We start from the raw sequence: 18,147 nt of genomic DNA on the forward strand, positions 1-18,147 counted from the left end.
ACGACTACACCCAGGGCAAGCTGAGCCCTCCCGATTTTCCCGGACATGCCCGGCTTTTGGGGATTTCCCCCCGGACGGGGATTTGAGCCCCCAAAAGCCGGACATGTCCGGGAAAATCCGGACGTATGGTAACCCTAGGTAAATGCAGATTAGCTCCAGCCTGCTGCACAGCGTTGTAGGGCAGGAGCCTTCCTGCTGCTATCCCTGCCTGCTCCCCTTGGGCCCTGCTCCCATGGCCCACACGGACAGGCTGAATCCCTCCCAGCCCCCGCTGGGCGGCTCCGGGCCCAGCGTTGGGGTCCCTCTGCCCTTGCATCCCTCTGACATCCGGCAGGGCAGGGCCATGGGCTGCCCCCTCGCTGCACTGCCACCACCTCCCCTTTCTCTCCGCAGAGTATTACGACTACACCCAGGGCAAGCTGTGAGCCTGGCTCTGTGCCTCCTGGGAGCTCTCCTCTTCGCCTGCACCCCCGTCCCTGCCTGGCTCCGGGGATCCCTGCTGCAGGAGGGGTTCCCCTGGCCCAGCGAACTGGTGCGTTGGGCCCTGACCGACCACTCTGTCCTTCGTCCCCGCTCGTTAACTGGACTAGCTCCCGCAGTGACAGGCAGCCCCCTGATGTGTCCTCTCCTGTCCCTCACCTCGCTCCACCCCATGGAGCCGGAAAGGCAACCTGCCTGGACTCGCCTCTCAGCTACTAAGAAGGTGCTTCATTGTCTAGTTGTTTCCACAGCGTGGTTGTCCCCTGACGTGGCAGCTTCTCCTGCCCCAGGGAGGAAGAGGTTGTGCTATTAGGTGCAGCTACTGGCAGGGGGAGGGATGTGTCCTTCCCGCCACGCACCCTGCCTCCCCCTTTTCTGTCTGCTAGCATCCCCTTGCTGTAGCCTCAGGACTAATGCATGTCTCCAGCATCCCTTATTTAACGTGCTTACGCCTCTGCTCCGATGACACATCAGCCGGAGCTCCCTTCTGCTGCTGCCATGGAAGGAACCTCGAGGTTCCTGGGGAAGTGGAAGACCCCAGGTGTCTCCAGCATGGGGGACAGTGCTGGTGTCCTGGGCCTGGGTCTCCCAGGACGGGCAGGGCTGGTGCCTGGTTGTCAGCCGTGTCTGAGCGCCACCTCTGCCCTCACTGTCCTTATGTGACAGCTACGCTCTTGGCCCATACACCGGGGATTGAACCGGTGCCCTCCTGAGCTAGCTGTGAGCGCCTGGAGCTGGGGGCCGTGACAGCTGTGGATGGGCCTAAGGGGGAGCTGACAGACCCACCCACCAGTGGGTTACATGCGCCGCTGGTGTCTCCAGGATATGAGGGAACAAGCCAGCTGCCTGCCCTCTGCATCGCGTTGAGATGAGCAGGGGGGCACAGGGCAGCGTCTGACGAGCAGAGAGGCAGGTGTCACGGACTCTCAGAATTCGTGCTCTCTCCCAGCTCCGTACAGTCCATGGGGGGGACCCCCTTCGGTGTGACAGCCCTTCTCGGGGGTCTGCTCTCTGTCAGGGGTCAAGCCACAGCCCCTTCTGCCTCCTGGAACCACACCTCTCTGAGCCTTAGCACGCCTGTCTCTTGCAGTGGGTCCTCTCAGAGAATCCACTTGCTCTGGACCCCCGGGCCCTCCACTCCCAGAGGGAATGATGCAACCCTGTTCTCTAGACCGGAGTGACTCTCAGCCAGCGTAAAACAAGGGTTTATTGAGCGTCTGAACACAGCACAGGAAACTCTCAGGGCCTCAGGCCTGGCCTCCCGCAGCACAAGACATCTAGGTCTGTCCCGCCTCCAGGTGGGCTCTGGCTGCTCTCCCCTCCAAGCCCAGAGACCCCCTCCTTCCAGCTGGGCATCCGATATCACCGTCCCCCAAGTCCCGCCTCCGTCCTTTGTCTTCTGTCCCAGGTAAGCAGGCTGCCAGGGCCTCCTCTCCTCCCAGCCTCTCCTCTCACCCGTCCTTTTTCATAGATTCTAGGACTGGAAGGGACCTCGAAGGGACCTGGAGAGGTCATTGAGTCCAGTCCCCTCCCCTCTGGCTGGAACTGGCTGGTCAGGTCACCGGGGTCCTCCTTCCGCAGCCCATTGTCCTCCCACTGGCCAGAACCGGCTGTGACTCCTGAGCTGGGCCTCCCAGTCACCAGTCACTGGGGTATCCATTCTCCGTTCGCTGGCCCTCTGTAACAACAAACTCCCTCTCCCGTCACCTCGTTAAACCAGTAACACACAGGGAAACTGAGTCCCACCCCCTCTGCATGCAAGCCATTGAAAACAACAAGAAACCCCCCTGCTTCATCACAGCAGGCTGTGTCCCAAAGCGAGCAGGAGGCAGGAGAGATTGGGCAGGGTGGAGGCAGTGTCTGGCCGAGCCCAGCAGAGCGGTGGCCAGGAGGAGCAGCCCGGGGAGGCTGGGGGCAGACGCAGAGGAGGCCGAGCAGCCTGGTGAGGATGGGGCGGTGCTGCTGGGAGAGTCCTAGGGGAGCAGGCGCAGTGACCCACAGCGCTGGGGGAGGCAGTGGGGCCTAAGGGACAGCAGGATGGGGATGGGGATGGGGATGGGGGGAGTGGTTTGAGCAGAGGCCAGGGCTGACTGGCGCCTTGAGGAGGCAGGGGCTCTGAAGCCAGCTGGTGGGGGGGGGGTCCCCAGTGGAGTGGGGGCTGGCCCAGCCCTCTAGGCCAAGGGGCCATGTGGGGAGAGCTGTCTGCAGGGAGGGAACATGGGATCCCTGCCTCGGTGCTATGGGTCAGGAGATCCACCAAGGGGCCGTGCCAACCTAGACACCGGCTGCAGAGCTGAGCCAAGGTCTAAGACACAACCAAAAGGAGATGGGCATGAGGGACAAGGACAACCAGGAACCCTCCTATCAAACCATCCCTAGGGCCTCGGGGAGGAATTCCCCTCTCCTGGGTTAGTTACCCCCCCGTTCTGCCAGGCTGAGGGGTGGCTCTGCCTTCGTGGTGAGCCGTGGCTTTATGGCAGCTGGCCCGTGGTCTGAACTGTGCAGAGGGCTGGCCTGTGGGTCTGTGCTGCGCCAGGCTGCTCCCTGCCCTGGGGTGCTGTGTGGCTGTGCCAGGCACAAAGTGGGTCACAGCAGCAGGGTGAGGCTAGGGGATGGTAGGCGAGGCATGTGGGCAGCCCAGGCTAGAGGCCTGCCAGGCTGCATGGCCTGTGCAGGGCAGCTGAGGGCCAGGCTGCCTGTATCATCCTGTCCTGGGCACTTCTCTGAGGCTCCCAGAGCTGCCCCCACTCCAGCATGGCAGGGACCCTGCTGGCCACCACAGCAGGAAACCCTCATGAGGTAAAAGGCCTGGCCTTAAGGAGAGGAGCTGGGTCACTGCAGACCCCGCCCCATCCCATGGTTCCTCGAGGCCTCTCCAAACAGTCCAGCCGCCTGTAGGAACTGGGCTGCTGACCGAGATCACCTGAGAAGGGGGCCCTGGAAAGGGGAAGGAGCCTTTCCTCCTGCACCTGACAGCCAGCTTCACTCCCAGAGGCTTGGGGGTGGGGGTGGGAATGGCCATCAGAGAGAGGGTTTGGGATGATCACATCCCCACCACCTCCAGATGGGGGGCAGGGGGTGGGGAGCAAAGCAGCGGCAGGTCAGCAGAGCAGATGAGTGATGGCCTCAGCTGAGGAGTTAATCCATCCAGGCCCTCCGCGATGGATCAAAGGATGGGCCACAAACTCTGAGCTAATCCCCTGGCTCCCCCCAGCAGATTCAGAGCAGGAGACCTGGGTTTCTTTAAAGAGAAGAACACGGAGCTTAGCATGTGAGGAACCCAAACGGATCCCCAAATAACCCCCAGCCCACTGTCCCTTGTGACGGCCCAACTGGAGGAAGGGCTCCCAGGACTGGCAAGTTATCATCTCAACTGGGACAATCTGGAGGTTACAAGGTGGCAAACAAATGAAGCTTTCATCTCCCACACCTTGTCTAGCCTGAAAGTCCCTCCCTGTCTCTAGCTGCCATGGGATCTCCACTGCATGCCCTGAGCCTGCTCCTTCTCCTGAGCCCACCACATCCCTTCCCTATAGCTCCATGGGTCACCTCAGCCTTAGGTTGCCCGTTGTGGAAAGGTCACCTGATCGGCGGGGGCCCTGTGCCATTCCCTCTAGCTCTGGGATTCTCCAGCGCTTGGGCCAGCTCTCCATAGACTTGCATGTGCATTTGCATGCCTGATTTGTACATGCAGTCACAGCAACGGGGCACACGCAGCCAGCTGGTCACTAATGCACACGGTCCCTCCGTGCTTGGTTGCCCTCCAGGACAAAAGGGGGGACATAAGAATAACCACACTGGGTCTGACCAATGGTCCATCTAGCCCAGTATCCTGTCTTCCGACAGCGGCCAATGCCAGGTGCCCCAGAGGGAATGAACAGGCAACCATAGAGTGAGCCATCTCCTTTGCCCATTCCCAGCTTCTGGCAAACATAGGCTAGGGACACCATCCCTGCCCATCCTGGCTAATAGCCATTGATGGACCTGTCCTCCATGAACTTATCTAGTTCTTTTTTGAACTCTGTTATAGTCTTGGTCTTCACAACATCCTCTGGCAAAGAGTTCCACAGGTTGACTGTGTGTTGTGTGAAGAAATACTTCCTTTTGTTTGTTTTAAACCTGATGCCTATTAACTTCATTGGGTGACCCCTAGTTCTTGTGTGATGTGAAGGAGTAAATAACACTTCCTTATTCACTTTCTCCACACCAGTCAAGCTTTGATAGCCCTCGATCATATCCCCTCTTAGTCATCGATTTTCCAAGCTGTAAAGGCCCAATCTTTTTAATCTCTCCTGATATAGAAGCTGTTCCACCCCCAATCGTTTTTGATGTCCTTCTCCGTACCTTTTCCAATTCTAATGTAAGCAGACTCAGAATGAGCTCTACCCGGACATCTGGTGGTGAGCTGTGGAAAAGGGGCTGATCTCATTTGCATGGGCACACCCACCCTGCCTAACACGATGGGACTGCTTGCCCAAATGGTCATTTTGGCTGCTGTGGGATCCCTAGTCTCTTTGTTATTGGGGCAGGAGTAATAAAGTGTTGTTATCTGGTTATGTGAATCAAGGACAGTAGAACTTGCCCTCAACTGAGTAGAATTCCCTAGGCAAGGGACATGGGTGACCTGCCCATGAATAAGCCCAGTGAACTAAGAGAGACTTGGGATAAGTATGTGTATTTGGTAGTGTGGGCTCTGAACACCACAATGATCCCTTCTTTCTCTACAGTGTAATAGGAGGCTTGTTATATGCTGTAAAACTGAAATCAGGATACCTACATCTAAGCATTAGAGTAGACCTACTTTGGCCTAGTGGTTCTGAGTGCACTAGCACTGAGGCTCCCCTGCTAACAGCTGAAATCACTAAAGAGATGAAGTTACTAAGAGCTGAAATAATTGAGTCAAAATGTGACTGTAAATAGAGAATAATCACTGAGCAAGTGTGTTTCCAGTAGGGGTCTCACAGGAATCGGTTCATTACTGATAAAGTTTGCAGATGACACATGTAAGCAGAGTCAGGATGAGCTCTACCCTGACATCTGGTGGTGAATTATGGCGAGTGTGGAAAAGAACTCCAGGGGTGATCTTGTTTGCATAGGCACACCCACTCGCCTGGCATGAAACAACAGCAACTCAAAGTGGTTACTTTGGCTGGTGTGGGATCCCCAGTTTTCTCTGTTATTGGGGCAGGAAGAATAAAGTTTTGTTACCCTGATTCTGTGAATCAAGGCCAGTGGAACTGTTGTATGACAGAAGGACTGAGTGAGTCCTTCACCATTACCTAAGTAGCACTTGCTTGACAAGGGGCATGGGTTACAAAACCCAGTGAATTGAGAGAGGATGGGGATAGGGATTTGTACCTGATGGTATGGGCCCTATCCGAGGGCTTGAAATACCAATTGCACTATCTCCTCTCTCCACTGTTGAATGTCAGAGCTAACTTTGATTCCATTAAGAGTCTAGTTAGAGAGTGCTGATCTGAATTCGCTTTGGGCCAATGGTGCACTAGCACTGGGGCTCCCCTAGTATGAGCTGAAATTGCTAAGAGCTGAAATCACAAAAGAGCTAAAGTTATTAGGAGCTGAGATCACTGAGTGCTGTGCTAACTAGTGGGGGAGCCTGAAGCTATATTGCTAAGCAGCTGGTGGAGCAATTTGTGGGGATGACTGGAGGAGTGGTGCGGAGCCTTGCGGGGCCAGTTGGCGCGGCCCAAGGAATGGCGATAGGAGCTGTTTGTGGGGACGGCTGGAGCGGCTCACAGGTCGGGGAGTGGAGCAGCTTGTAGAGCGGAGCAGTTTGTGGGACGGCAGGAAGTGGACTGGCTCGTGGTGAAGGCTGTGGCGGAACCCCACAGAGAGATGGCCAGCCGGCCTCGGATCACGTAAGGTGCCCCTTAACACCCTGTGTGCCCCCCCCTTTTACTCTGGGGCTGCACTGACCAGGGGCAGAGACTTTGGGGTCTGTTGGACTTTTGGGATTTTGGGTGGTTGCTGGACCCAAGAGACTTTGGCGGTGTTGGACTTCGGGGACTCTGGGTGATTTTTGGGTTGCTGGATTCAAGAACCAAAGGGAAAGGACACGGCCCAATTTGCTGGGATGGGTTTTTGCTCATGGTTTGTGTTAGGAATCCTGTTTGTGGTGTTTTTCCAATTTAATGCTGATGTCGTTTACCTCATGTTATTAAACATTTTCTGTCACACTCAGACTCCGTGCTTGCGAGAGGGGAAGTATTGCCTCTTAGAGGCACCCAGCGGGTGGGATGTAATTGTCCCAGGTCACTGGGTGGGGGCTCGAGCCGGTTTTGCATTGCGTTATTGAAACAGAACCCCTAGATACAGAACCCTGCCCTTGTTGCTGCCAACTTAGATGGGCAGAAGGGTTACACACAGAAATTGGGGGAGTGGTAAATAATGCAGAGGACAGGTCACTGATACAGAGCAATCTGAATTGCTAGGCCTCTTCACCCCGAAAGCAGTCACAGATCACTGATATAATTAGGATGGGTCTATACGTATGTATTGTTTTTACTGTTATATTTGTTAAGATTTTTTTTGTAACCATGTTTGCCCCTGTAAGCACAAAATAAATGTAAATGCATAAATAAAAAATTGTATATAACTGGTCACTATGACACCATACTTTTGAAGCAGTTTACCAGTCTTCCTGGTGCCATTAATAAATCTCTCTAGTACTGTCTGTGCTTGCCTAATTCTTGGGGAAAAGAATCTTTTTGCCTAACACTATGGACAGATTTCACGATGACAGAAAGGGGCCATGACCGGGACACACTACAGCGTTTCACTGTGGTCAGCACCTCTGTGAATGCCACAAACAATCTCGTGTCGTAGCTACTACATGTGGCGAGATCAATGTCACACTTCTCTTGCCTTTGTAGTTTAAGGAAAAACTCCACTGCCACTCGTGACACGTTATCGAGAGCAAGCAGCATATTGGTCAGCAGTGCGGGATCCATTCCTGCAGGGTGCGCAGAACACAAACCGTTGAAAAATGGCGCCAAATGCGGATGGAAGCACAGGGAGTGCTGGGACGCGAAGCAATGCATTATGGGGCATTGGGACAGGATCCGGGATGCCCTGCGATCCCTCCGCCTTCCCACAATTCTTAGCAGCAGAAGAGGAAGAGATGCTCAGTGGGAATAGCTGCCCTGAGTGCACCGCTCCAAATACTGCTGCAAGTGCCTCAAGTGTGAACACTCTATTGCGCAGACAGTTGACGGTGTGAACACACAACCGCAGTTTCCCTTCAGCGCTCTCTGAGCGGCGATGGAACCGCTGGTGATGTAACTCTGCCAGTGTAGACGTACCCTTAGACAGGCACGTGCAGCCCTCTGGGACGTATTTGTGCCTCCTTTCCAACTGAGACTGAGCTTGTGATCGTGACTCTTTGGTGAATCTTTCACACACTGGCCCTGGGGAAAACCCCTGCACCTACAAACTGCATCAGGTGCCTTTAACATCTGCACACGGGAAAATGAGCTTCCCACTTTTAAAGCAAAGAGTTCTTGCTTCTTTACGATGGATAGGGAGGGTCTGAACGGTCTATGGATTTATTTTTCTTGTTTCCTATTTACCCTGTAAGTAGCAGGAATGTCGAGTCTGCTCGGCCCTGGGGTCTCTGGAGGACTGGCTGGGTATCCCACAGCATGTACACTAGGCTCTCACACCTTGGTTGATTGGGGATAGACCGTTCACACAGATTGCCTTTCCCCACAGTGTTCATTGGTCCATGGAATTAAGCAGATGGTAACAAAACACAAACAGAACAAGCAAGAGTTGTAAGGAGTCGGACAAGCTATTCCTCCCTCTCTTAGGCCTTGACTTATAAAAGCAATTTAATTCAACCCATGCAAGCCGGTAGAGGTGCTCCTGTCGGTCTGAGAGAAGAGTTGATTCTGGTTTAGCTTCAATTCCTAATTGATTGAACCTAAACTAAAATAACCCTCCGTCACACCACAATAAGTGCATCCACACTGGGGTTTTCACAGGTGTAAGTAAACTGGTTTAAAAAACTAACTTCAGTTGAATTGGTTCATTTTCATGTAGACGTGTGTAACGAGGGCAGCTCTGCCAGGCGGGGCTGGAACCTGGGGGGCTGTCGCTGACGCTGCCTGACCCAGGGTTAAAGCCAAACCCCACAGCAATGACCGAAGGGCTGGGGAAGGGGACAGAGCCACGGTCCCAGGATCTGGCTGCTCTAAGGATGCACAGGAGCCGTGTGAGGAGCAGCAGCAGGGCAGGAACAAAGCAACAAAACAGCCTCACGAAGACATGGCAGGTTTATTATTTTGTTTTACACTGAACCTGCCTCTCCGGGCAGGATGGGCAGCAAACCCCAGGGGTCCCCACTGCAGCCGCTGGTCCCCGCGTGTGACAGACAGCTGGGATCACGCGGGCCGGTCTGGAGGCTGAGAGATGGGAGAGCAGGTGGGATGTTTGCAGAGTGAATGGGGAGGAGTTGGCTGAAGAAGGTGCTAAGGGGGATAGTGCAGCTGGTTCGGGGAAGAGCAGCATCTGAGACGAGGCCTGTCCGTGCCCCCCCGATCCTGGGGTGTCGGCTGCCGGCGCGGGGCTCTCGGAACGGGAGGGGAGGGGGCTGCCCAGCAGGGGTGGGGGCCTCATTGGGAATTTCCCATCGTGTTGGTGTCAGGGGCTTTAAACAAACACAAACATCCCTTGAGATGGGACCGAAATCACACACACCCCCCAGCAGACACCTGTAGACATGGCCCCCCAGAACTCTCTCAACACCTGATAAGACTCTCCCCTCAGAGTCGCCCCCCAGCCTGAAGACAGATTCCCTTGTGTCCCACATAGACCCTTTCCCCCAGATGTCTCTCCCCCCCACACACATGGTCCTGGTGGGTTCCATGCTCCCAGCTCCCCCTCCTTTGCCGTCTACAACACACACAGACCTCTCCGGCCCATGGACTCCCCCCACCCATAAAGTTTTGGGGACTGGAGTTATGTGTGGGTGCATCAAACCTACCTGAGCCGCAGGGGGCGCTGTACTCAGCCTCTGTGTGTTCACCTGCAACAGCAAGGGATGTAAGGAATGGAGGAGAGACCCAGTGGGGGGATGAGAACCCCTCCCCCTAATCCCACAGAGGCAAAGTCTGTTACCCCAGCCCCAGGGGAACCCTGCTGTATGTCTGAACCCTAGAAGGGAGTGAGAGGTCGCCCCCAGATGTCTGAATGGGGGCTGTGCGCTCTCTCCCATCAGAGAGATGGGCTTCATCACTCGCCCCTCCAGGCACCCAGGGAAACCATCCTGCCACCTCCTGGGCCCAGCACAAAGGGTTCTGGGGGCGTCTGAGAAGCTTGATGGTAGAGGAAATGTGGGGAACCCGAAAGGGGGTGTGTGACAAAGTGGGGGATTTTCTTGTTTTTTCCTTGGTTTTCCAAAGGTTTGCATGCAGAGGGAGTGGGACTCAGTGTCCCTGGGTGTTACTGGTTTAATGAGGTGAGGGGAGAGGGAGTTCGTTGTTCCAGAGGACCCGAGAGGGACCTTGGGACCCCAGCCGATGGGCTGGAGGATGGACACCCCAGCGACTGGTGACCTGGTGACCAGGAGTCCCAGCTCAGGAGTTACAGCTGGTTCTGGCCAGTGGGAGGACAATGGGCTGCGAAGAGAGGGCCCCAGTGACCTAACCAGCTGGTTCCAGCCAGAGGGGGCCAGAGGACAGATGAGAGGAGAGGAGGACCAGGCGACCCTGTTTACGACCCAGTTTGCCTGGAGAGAAGACAATCGACAGAGGCGGGGCTTGGGGCCGGTTATATCAGAGGCCCAGCGGGGAAGCAGGGGGGCTCTGGGCTGGAGAGGGGGAGCAGTCAGAGCCCCCCTGGATGCAGTGGAGACTGGGATGTGCTGTGCTGAGGGAGACCAGATCTGAGGCCCTGAGATTTTCCTGTGCTGTGTTCAAAGCTCCATAAACCCTCCTGTTTTACGCTGGCTGAGAGTCAGTCCGGACTAGAGAACAGGGTTGCATCATCCCCTTCAGCCCCGAAGAGGCTCCGGAGGTCCAGAGCGAGGGGACTCCCTGAGGGGGCCCATGGCAGAGACAGATGTGCTAAGGCTCAGAGAGGTGCGGCTCCAGGAGGTGGAGGGGCCTGACCCTGAGAGAGAGTGGACCCCTGAGAAGGGCTGTCTCACTGAAAGGGGCACCTCCCACGGACCGCACGGGGCCAAGAGTGGGCACGATCTGTGAGTCCGTGACAGGGGGGACTCGCCTGCTCCTGCTGAGACGGCTCCAGTTACACCAGCCCCATGCGCCCCACTAGCCCGACAAGCACACGGCTGCCGTGTCCCGCCAGGTGAGCCGACTCCACAGATCAAACCCAGGAACACGCCCCCAGCAGGTGTCTCCAGCTTGACCCCCACAGGCCCACTGCAGGTCGGCTGCCAGCCTCTGCCCAAGTGCTGGGCCCGGCCCGAGCAGGGGGCCGAGATCAGCCATGGACATGGGTCACAGGGAGCAGGGGGGATTGCAATGGCACCACCCTCTACCCAGGCACTGGTTGTGCCACAGAGCCCAGGAGAGTGGCTGTAAAGGTGGCGGATCTCGGGCGGGACTCACCCGTCTTATAGTAATCGTACAGTCTCACTGGGGCTGCTCTGAGATTCTTCACAGGGAAATCCTGCTCCAGGGAGAAGGTGAAACTCACCTCCTCCTTCGTCAGCTACCGAGAGAGCGACAGAGTGAGCGCCTGGATTGAACGTCTGCACTGGCAACTCGAACCCACTCCTCCCCGAGGCTCGCACTGGCCTAGCCACTTCCCCCTGCCCCTGCGGCCTGGAGCAGTGAGAAAATGCTCCCCACAAATCCCTGTTCCACCCCCTGCAAAATGTGACCGCTTTCATCACACTCAGGGCCCAGCTCCAGCCCCCCAACCCTGAGCTCCCCATCGCTCCGTTCACGGCCCTCCCTGGGGTTTGGCTGAGTCTGGTCCCATCTCCCCGTCCTTTATGGAAACGGGTCACTTGGAACCAGGGGAGATTTCAGTGACCCCCACGCCAAGCGTGTGACACAGAGCCCAGGAGAGCAACTGTAATGAGGGTGGAGCCAGGGCAGGACACGCCCTCCCCGTTCACAGCAGGCCCCCAGAGCCTGGAGCCGCCTGCACTCACCTGGTCCAGATAGAGCGTCACCTGGTCGTTCTGCACCTCCAGCCACTTCACCAAACGCTGCTTCTCCAGCTAGGAGCAGAGGGAGGAAACGGCTGAGCCAGGAACGGAGGGGCTGGGACTGGAGTCACTGCTCTGCTGGGGGCTGGGACATGGGGCACCAAACGCCCCCGTGGCCGAGGGGCCTGGCTGCCACCCCCCATGTCAGTCACACCTGAGCACTGGGTGTCTGCTGGGGGAGGGGCGGGAGTCTAGACATGGGCGTTGTGTCATAGTGGGAGCTAAGAAGAGTCAGGACCTGCTCAGTGACTGGATGGGAGACCCAGGGCTGCACAGTGCCCCACTGCAGGGGGCAGGGCTCTGCAGGGGGAGCTCCCCCTGGGGGTCAGAGCTGCAATCTGTGCTCTCCTGGGGGTCTGGGCTCTCCCCCATGGTTCAGCCCCTGGTTTCATGCTGTGTGCCTGGCCCGGCCTGTTCTCCTCCCTGGGAAGCTCACCTGCTGCAGGGACCTCTTAACGGGGGTGTAGCCGGACGGCAGCTTGGCCTCGATGATGGCCATGTTGGAGGCTGGGCGCTCCCCGCTGTACCTGCAACAGGAGCCGTGCGCTGAGGTTGGGGTTTGCCCTGGATACAGACCCCAGGGGGATGGAGGGGGACAGGAGGCCTCCCGTCTTCTTGGCTCTACAGGCATCTCTAATGTCCTCTGCTTGCTCTGGGCTGTGCCCAGACAGCCCTGAGCTAGCCCCCGGACAGCCCTGAGCTCCCCAGGCAAGGGGCCCCGGCCCCAGGAGCTCCTTGGGAGCCGACTGTCCATTAGATCAGCCCCGGGACCAGCCCTTTAGTCCCTGGCACATTCCAAGAGGCCCCTACCTCTGCCCCGAGCCCTGTGGGGGGGTGGCTCCCCCGATGATTGATTCCTGCCCTGCCCTGGCCCTGCAGTGGGGCGGCTCTGCCCCGGCCATTTCCCCGCTGCCTGGGGCCTGCCCCTGCCCCCGGGCGCTCTGACCCAGCGGGGGTGGGGGGCTGGGGCTCGTACCGGGCGTGCAGCACGAGGCTGAAGCCGGATCTGGTGCTCTCGGTGCACTCCTTCGGCTCCGTCTCCAACCGCAGGTCAAAGGTCACAGTGCTCTTTGGGGGCGGCACGTTGTAGCGCAGAGTCAGCTGGGAGACAAGCAAGAGGGTTGGGGCAGAGCCTGCTGCCTCCGCTACCGCAGATCAGAGCCTGGGCCCAGAGCCAGGCGCCGTGGGGCAGGGCAAGGGCACAGCTAGTCACCGCTGGGCTGGCTGGTCCCCAGGGGCTCCTGCACTCACCTGCACAAAGACACAGCCCTTGCCGCTGGCCCGCACCGTGTACTGCCCGGGGATCTCCTGCAGGGCCGCTCGCTGCAGCACCAGCCGGTTGGCGTTCTCCACGTGGAATTGCTGCCAGGCCCCGGCCTGGGAGCTCACCGTCACCGACACAGCCCCGCTCGCGCTGTGCGTCAGGGCCGCGTATTTGGCCAGGGCCTGCAGGGCCACCAGCATGTCCTGGGGAGGAGAGTCACCGAGCTGCTGTCATGCTCTGGGGAGAGGAGCCCAGCTCAGACTCACTGCAGCAGGATCAGGACCCGCCGGGTCTCCCCCAGCAGACACCCAGTGCTCAGCTGTGACTGACATGGGGGGTGACAGCCAGGCCCCTCGGCCACGGGGGCATTTGGTGCCCCATGTCCCAGCCCCCAGCAGAGCAGTGACTCCGGCCCCAGCCCCAGTCCATGAGGAGGCTCTGCACCCAGGACTCCCTCTCCCAGGAAGGGCCCCAGCTCAGCTTCTGAGATGCAGTCCCCAGGGGGCTCCTAACCCCTTCCTGCACCAGGGCCCTAGCGCTGGTTTACCTGAGGGCAGGAGTGTTACCTGCGTGTAGGCAAAGCCCCCGTAGGGGTAATGCTGCTTGCTGAGCCAGCGGACGATCTGGACAGCGGTCCCCATGTCGGCAGCAGACACGTTGGGCAGGGAGAGATAGGCCAGGAGCACGTAAGCCGTCATCTCCACCGACGGGGCATGGTTCCCATAGGGGCTGGGCAGGGCCTTCACCTTCCTCTGCCAGTAGAGCTGTCCCCCTAGGAGAGGGGCCGAGGGAAGGGCAGCCCCACGGCTGCAGTTACAACACAGTGGGTCACCTGTTTGCTTTCCAAAGGGGCCCCAGGGGCTTCCCAGGCCAGAGTGACTCCTGCTCCCCACTGAAAGCAGCCACCTCTGGGGCAGGACACGGCAGCTGATTCACAGCGCACAGGAGGGCTACACCAGTGTAACACGACATCCCTGGGTGGGTCGTCAGCAGGGACTGAACCCTGGATGTCTGTCTCGAAACCCCTGAGCCTCTCCTGCCTGAGCTAAAAATCCAGCCCCGGTGGGTCACTGGCTGCAAGTGACCCCAAAACCTATGTGGTGCGGCTGCTCGGGGGCAAAGGTAGTGCTAACCCAATGGAGCCCTAAGCAGGAATATCTCTCCCCCACCGGCCCATTACAAATATTAGCTGCATTAAATCCACAAACTAAGAAATAGCCCTGTGACGTTGCACTCCATATTCTTTATGAAAATATGCTTATGAGACTAATCTGACATCACTGAGATACACGTTACGCAAGATGGCTCATGTGAGATAGGGTTACCATATTTCCACAAACAAAAAAGAGGACACGGGGGGGGGGGGGAAGCCCCGCCCTAGCCCCGCCCCATCCACTCCCTCCCACTTCCCACCCCCTGACTGCTCCCCTCAGAATCCCAACCCCCCCTGCTTCTTGTCCCCTGACTGTCCCCTGCTGAGAACCCCCTACCCTAACTGCCCCCCCCCCAGGACCCTACCTGTCCCCTGACTGCCCTGACCCTTATCCACTCGCATGGGTGGCAGGGTTGTAGAAATTTTGGTGGTGCCCAGAACCCCCCACCCCACCTGCCTAAGGCTCTGGGAGGGGGGTTGGGTGGGGGGAGGAGGTCTGGGGTGCAGGTCCTGGGCTGGGGATTAGGGTGCAGGAGGGGTGCAGGTTCTGGGATAGAGTTTGGGTGCTGGGTGCAGGCTCCGGGCTGGGGCAGGGGGTGGGTGTGGAGGAGGGGGTGAGGGGTGCAGGCTCTGGGATGGAGTTTGGGGGTGAGAGGCGGTGCAAAGGGAGGGGGTGCAGGCTTTAGGAGGAAGTTTGAGGGCAGGAGGGGGTGTGTGGGAAGAGGGAGGGGGATTGGGAGGGAGTTTGGGGATAGGAGGGGATGCAGGGGTGAGGGCTGTGGGTCTGGGGATGAGGGGTTCATGATGCAGGAGGGGGCTCAGGGATGGAGCAGAGGATTAGGGTGTGTGGGGATGAAGGCTGGGGGGTTTGGGGTGTTGGAGAGGCTCAGGGCTAGGGTGGAAGGGCAGGGTAAGGGCAGCCTGTCTTCCCATTAGTGGATGGGGGCACTAGGACCCAGGGGCAGCAGACAGCAGTTGTCTGCATGTACTGCCAGAGCCAGCAGGCAGACAGGAATGGGGGACCCACCGAGGGGGGGATGCACGGAGGGGGGGTGGCAGGTGGAGGCTGGGGACCCATCCAACACTCCCCCACTCCCTGACTGCCCCCCCCCCACTCCTCTTACCATTCTGGCTCCACGTGGGTCGGTTTGTGTGTTACAGAGGACTACAGAGAGAGGGAGGGGGAGCAGGGGAGGGCTCTGGCTGCTGGAGGCCAATGGGAGTGGGTCAATCGGCCTAGCCGCCCAATCAGCACCCACACTCTGCATGGAAGGGAGGGAGGGAGGCGAGGGAGAAAAAAAACCCCGGACATTTTAACCTTGTTACCAATTCCTCCCGGACGGCTATTTAGAGACGCAAAAGCCGGACATGTCCGGGGAAATACGGACGGATGGTAACCCTAGGGTAGGGATACGACAGGATCGCCAGCCCCACCAGATAAAACTCATGAGTCAGACCCCCCAAAAGTCCTGAGATTCTTGACGAGGACAAACCCCTGGGCTGCAGCCTGTCCTCTGGCTTCTCTGCTCTCGCCCCCACGCCCAGTGTGTCTGGACATGCACAGCACTGCCTGGGGGGGGGGGGAGTTGGCTGAAGGCTGAGCGATGAGGCCAATACCAAGCAGTGGGGGAGGTTTAGGTTGGATATTAGGAAAAAAGTTTTTCACTAGGAGGGTGGTGAAGCACTGGAATGGGTTTCCTAGGGAGGTGGTGGAATCTCCTTCCTTAGAGGTTTTTAAGGCCCGCCTTGACAAAGCCCTGGCTGGGATGATTTAGTTGGGGTTGGTCCTGCTTTGAGCAGGGGATTGGACTAGATACCTCCTGAGGTCCCTTCCAACCCTGATATTCTCTGATTCTAAGCAGATGTTGGGGGGAGGGGGGAGGGAGCAGCCGCCATTGCTGAGGCGGGCATTGAAATGCCCCCGAGTAACAGTGCACAGCCTCCCCGTCACCGCGTGCTGGGGGGAGGGAGGGCAGAAGGGCCACACTTATCCCCAGGGCAGTGGGGTGAAGTGGGAGGGGGCAGAAGGACTCAGCCAGACCCCCACAAGATGGAGGGGAGAGGTGGAGGAGGAATTCTGTATCTTTACCTCCCTAGTCCCAGAGAGAAGGGGCTTTCCCCTCAACTGACCTCTATGTGCAGTGGGGAGGGGGCTGACGGCTGGTCCCTGGCAAAAGCTTTTTCTCAATGACAGGGACGTGCCCCTACTGGCTGCCCAGAGAGGAGAGCCCCAGCCTTCATAGGGGGAGTTTCTACTGCTCAGCTGGCTAAGGGTGGGAGCCAGCTGCCAGCCCAGAGGATGAGAGGGGCCCTTTTTTCCATGACATTTATGCCCCAGTCGACTGGAGGGGCAGCGGCCCCCTTAGAAGCCCTGTAAAGAAATATGGCCAGCTGGCCACCCCCGCAAGCCTCCAGAGGGGAAGGGGGCTCAGACCATCATATCCTGCCTCCTGCCCCAGGAATCTCCCAGGGTGAGCAGGGGCAGGCGCGGGTTGGAGGATGGGCAGTGGGTAGGGTTAAGGTGGCAGAAGTTCTGGGGGGTTGGAGGAGCAAGTGGCTGCAGAGACTGGGGAGTGGGGAGGGCTCAGGGCAGCAGGTACCTGCCAGGGAGCCCAGAGTGGGCCGGGGAGGGGCCGGGTCCTGGCCAGTGGGATGGGAGGGACAGAAGCAGGAGCTCTGGGGAGCTGCGGACAGGGAGGTGAGGGGTGGGACAGGCAGGCAGTAGGTATATGCTGGGCCCGGAGTGAGAGGCTGAGTCCGCAGGGGAAACAGGGTGGGCTGGGGGAGGCAGGAAGGGTTTGGGGGAGCAGGTACTTGCTGTGGTCAGGGAGAACGGAATGGGAGGGGGGGAGGGCAGGCACCTGCTCCTACATTGTGCGGGGGCCGGAGCTCTTCCCGTCACCGCAGGAACACCTGCAGGCGGGGGCGAAATGGCTAGTGATCAATTCACCAGAGCTGGCACTAACGCAACGACCCTGGCGCTGCTGTAAGGCCGGGGAAGGGAGGGGCTGGGGACACCCAGCGATGCCCCCGCTCAGGGCTCCTGTTATGGGGCAAGGAGCGATTCCCCCACCCCAGAGGCTCCTCCACCCCGAGCCCCTCACCTTGTTCGGGAAGCACTTGGCCATTTGCAGCCGGGCGCTGTCGGCAGCCATCTCGCCATCGGGCAGCACCGTGTAACCCAGCACCGTGGCAGCGGGCGCCAGGTCAGCGCCGATGGGCAGCTCCACGGAGAAGGAGCCCGTCAGCCCTAGGGACGGTGGGAAACACCCAGGGGAAGTCAGTCCCAGCCAGCAGAGCCCCCTCCCCCAGCCCAGCCCCTGCTTTGGGGCTCAAACCCCAGTAGCCCCCTGGGTTCCCCCCATCTGCACAGACCCCTCCCCCGCCACTTACCAGCCCCCTCCCTGAGGTCCAGCCCCTTGTGGAGGATCCTGGCGATGGCTCCCTTGGCTACGACCTGCGGAGGAGGAGACGGGGGTCACTGAGCTGTGTGACGCTGTGTGGAGTCTGGGAGACACTTTATGGTATTGTTGATACCAACATTAGAAAATTGCAGGGAATCTGACTAGATATGCCATGGAAGGTGTCTGTGGAAATGGTATGATTTGCCAAGTATGAGGATCTTGTTTATATGTTTGTATCACCTTTGTANGTCTGGAGGCTGCCTGGCAAACCGTGAAGCCGGTAGCGCTTGGGCAGCCCTTTTCGCGTGGCTGGGAGGGAGGAGGGGGAGTTAGGGCGGGGACTTTGGGGAATGGGTGGAGTTGGGGCAGGAAGGGGCGGAGTTGGGGCGGGACCGGGGGTGGGAAAGGGGCGGGGCCAGGGCCCCATGGAGTGTCCTCTTTTTTTATTTTTTAAATATAGTAACCCTACTCCTGGCCCCTTCCTCCACCAGGGCCTCAGCGCTAGTTTGGCCTGAAGGCAGGGGTGTTACCTGCGTGGAGCCGAAGCCCCCGTAGGGGTTCTGCTGCTTGCTGAGCCAGCGGATGATCTGGGTGGCGGTCACCATGTCGGCAGCAGATACATTGGGCAGGGAGAGATAGGCCAGGA

General features: G+C 58.6%; 3 protein-coding genes across 7 annotated transcripts in view; 1 reads left to right on the plus strand and 2 right to left on the minus strand.

Moving 5' to 3' along the window:
* LOC117869139 (alpha-2-macroglobulin-like protein 1) overlaps positions 1 to 18,147 on the minus strand; it is a 777,004-nt gene that overhangs the window by 627,194 nt on the left and 131,663 nt on the right. The window lies entirely within an intron of this gene.
* LOC117869140 (alpha-2-macroglobulin-like protein 1) overlaps positions 1 to 18,147 on the plus strand; it is a 582,774-nt gene that overhangs the window by 469,101 nt on the left and 95,526 nt on the right. The window lies entirely within an intron of this gene.
* Positions 1 to 18,147, minus strand: part of LOC117869144 (alpha-2-macroglobulin-like protein 1) — a 76,101-nt gene that overhangs the window by 26,766 nt on the left and 31,188 nt on the right. Inside the window, exons 12-19 of one of the 2 annotated variants that reach the window (XM_034755685.1) lie at positions 13,511 to 13,716; positions 12,932 to 13,147; positions 12,657 to 12,781; positions 12,117 to 12,207; positions 11,624 to 11,692; positions 11,073 to 11,175; positions 9,485 to 9,526; positions 8,757 to 9,148 (exon numbers count right to left, since the gene is read on the minus strand). In XM_034755685.1, coding sequence (XP_034611576.1) covers positions 9,114 to 9,148; positions 9,485 to 9,526; positions 11,073 to 11,175; positions 11,624 to 11,692; positions 12,117 to 12,207; positions 12,657 to 12,781; positions 12,932 to 13,147; positions 13,511 to 13,716 — 887 coding nt within the window. In that variant the 3' untranslated portion in view covers positions 8,757 to 9,113. Of the gene's footprint in view, positions 1 to 8,756; positions 9,149 to 9,484; positions 9,527 to 11,072; positions 11,176 to 11,623; positions 11,693 to 12,116; positions 12,208 to 12,656; positions 12,782 to 12,931; positions 13,148 to 13,510; positions 13,717 to 18,147 lie in introns of those variants that run through there. The other variant, XM_034755686.1, reaches the window with a different exon arrangement.

The sequence above is a fragment of the Trachemys scripta genome, chromosome 23 (assembly GCF_013100865.1).
Source record: "Trachemys scripta elegans isolate TJP31775 chromosome 23, CAS_Tse_1.0, whole genome shotgun sequence".
In the NCBI taxonomy this organism is placed as follows: Eukaryota; Metazoa; Chordata; order Testudines; family Emydidae; genus Trachemys; species Trachemys scripta.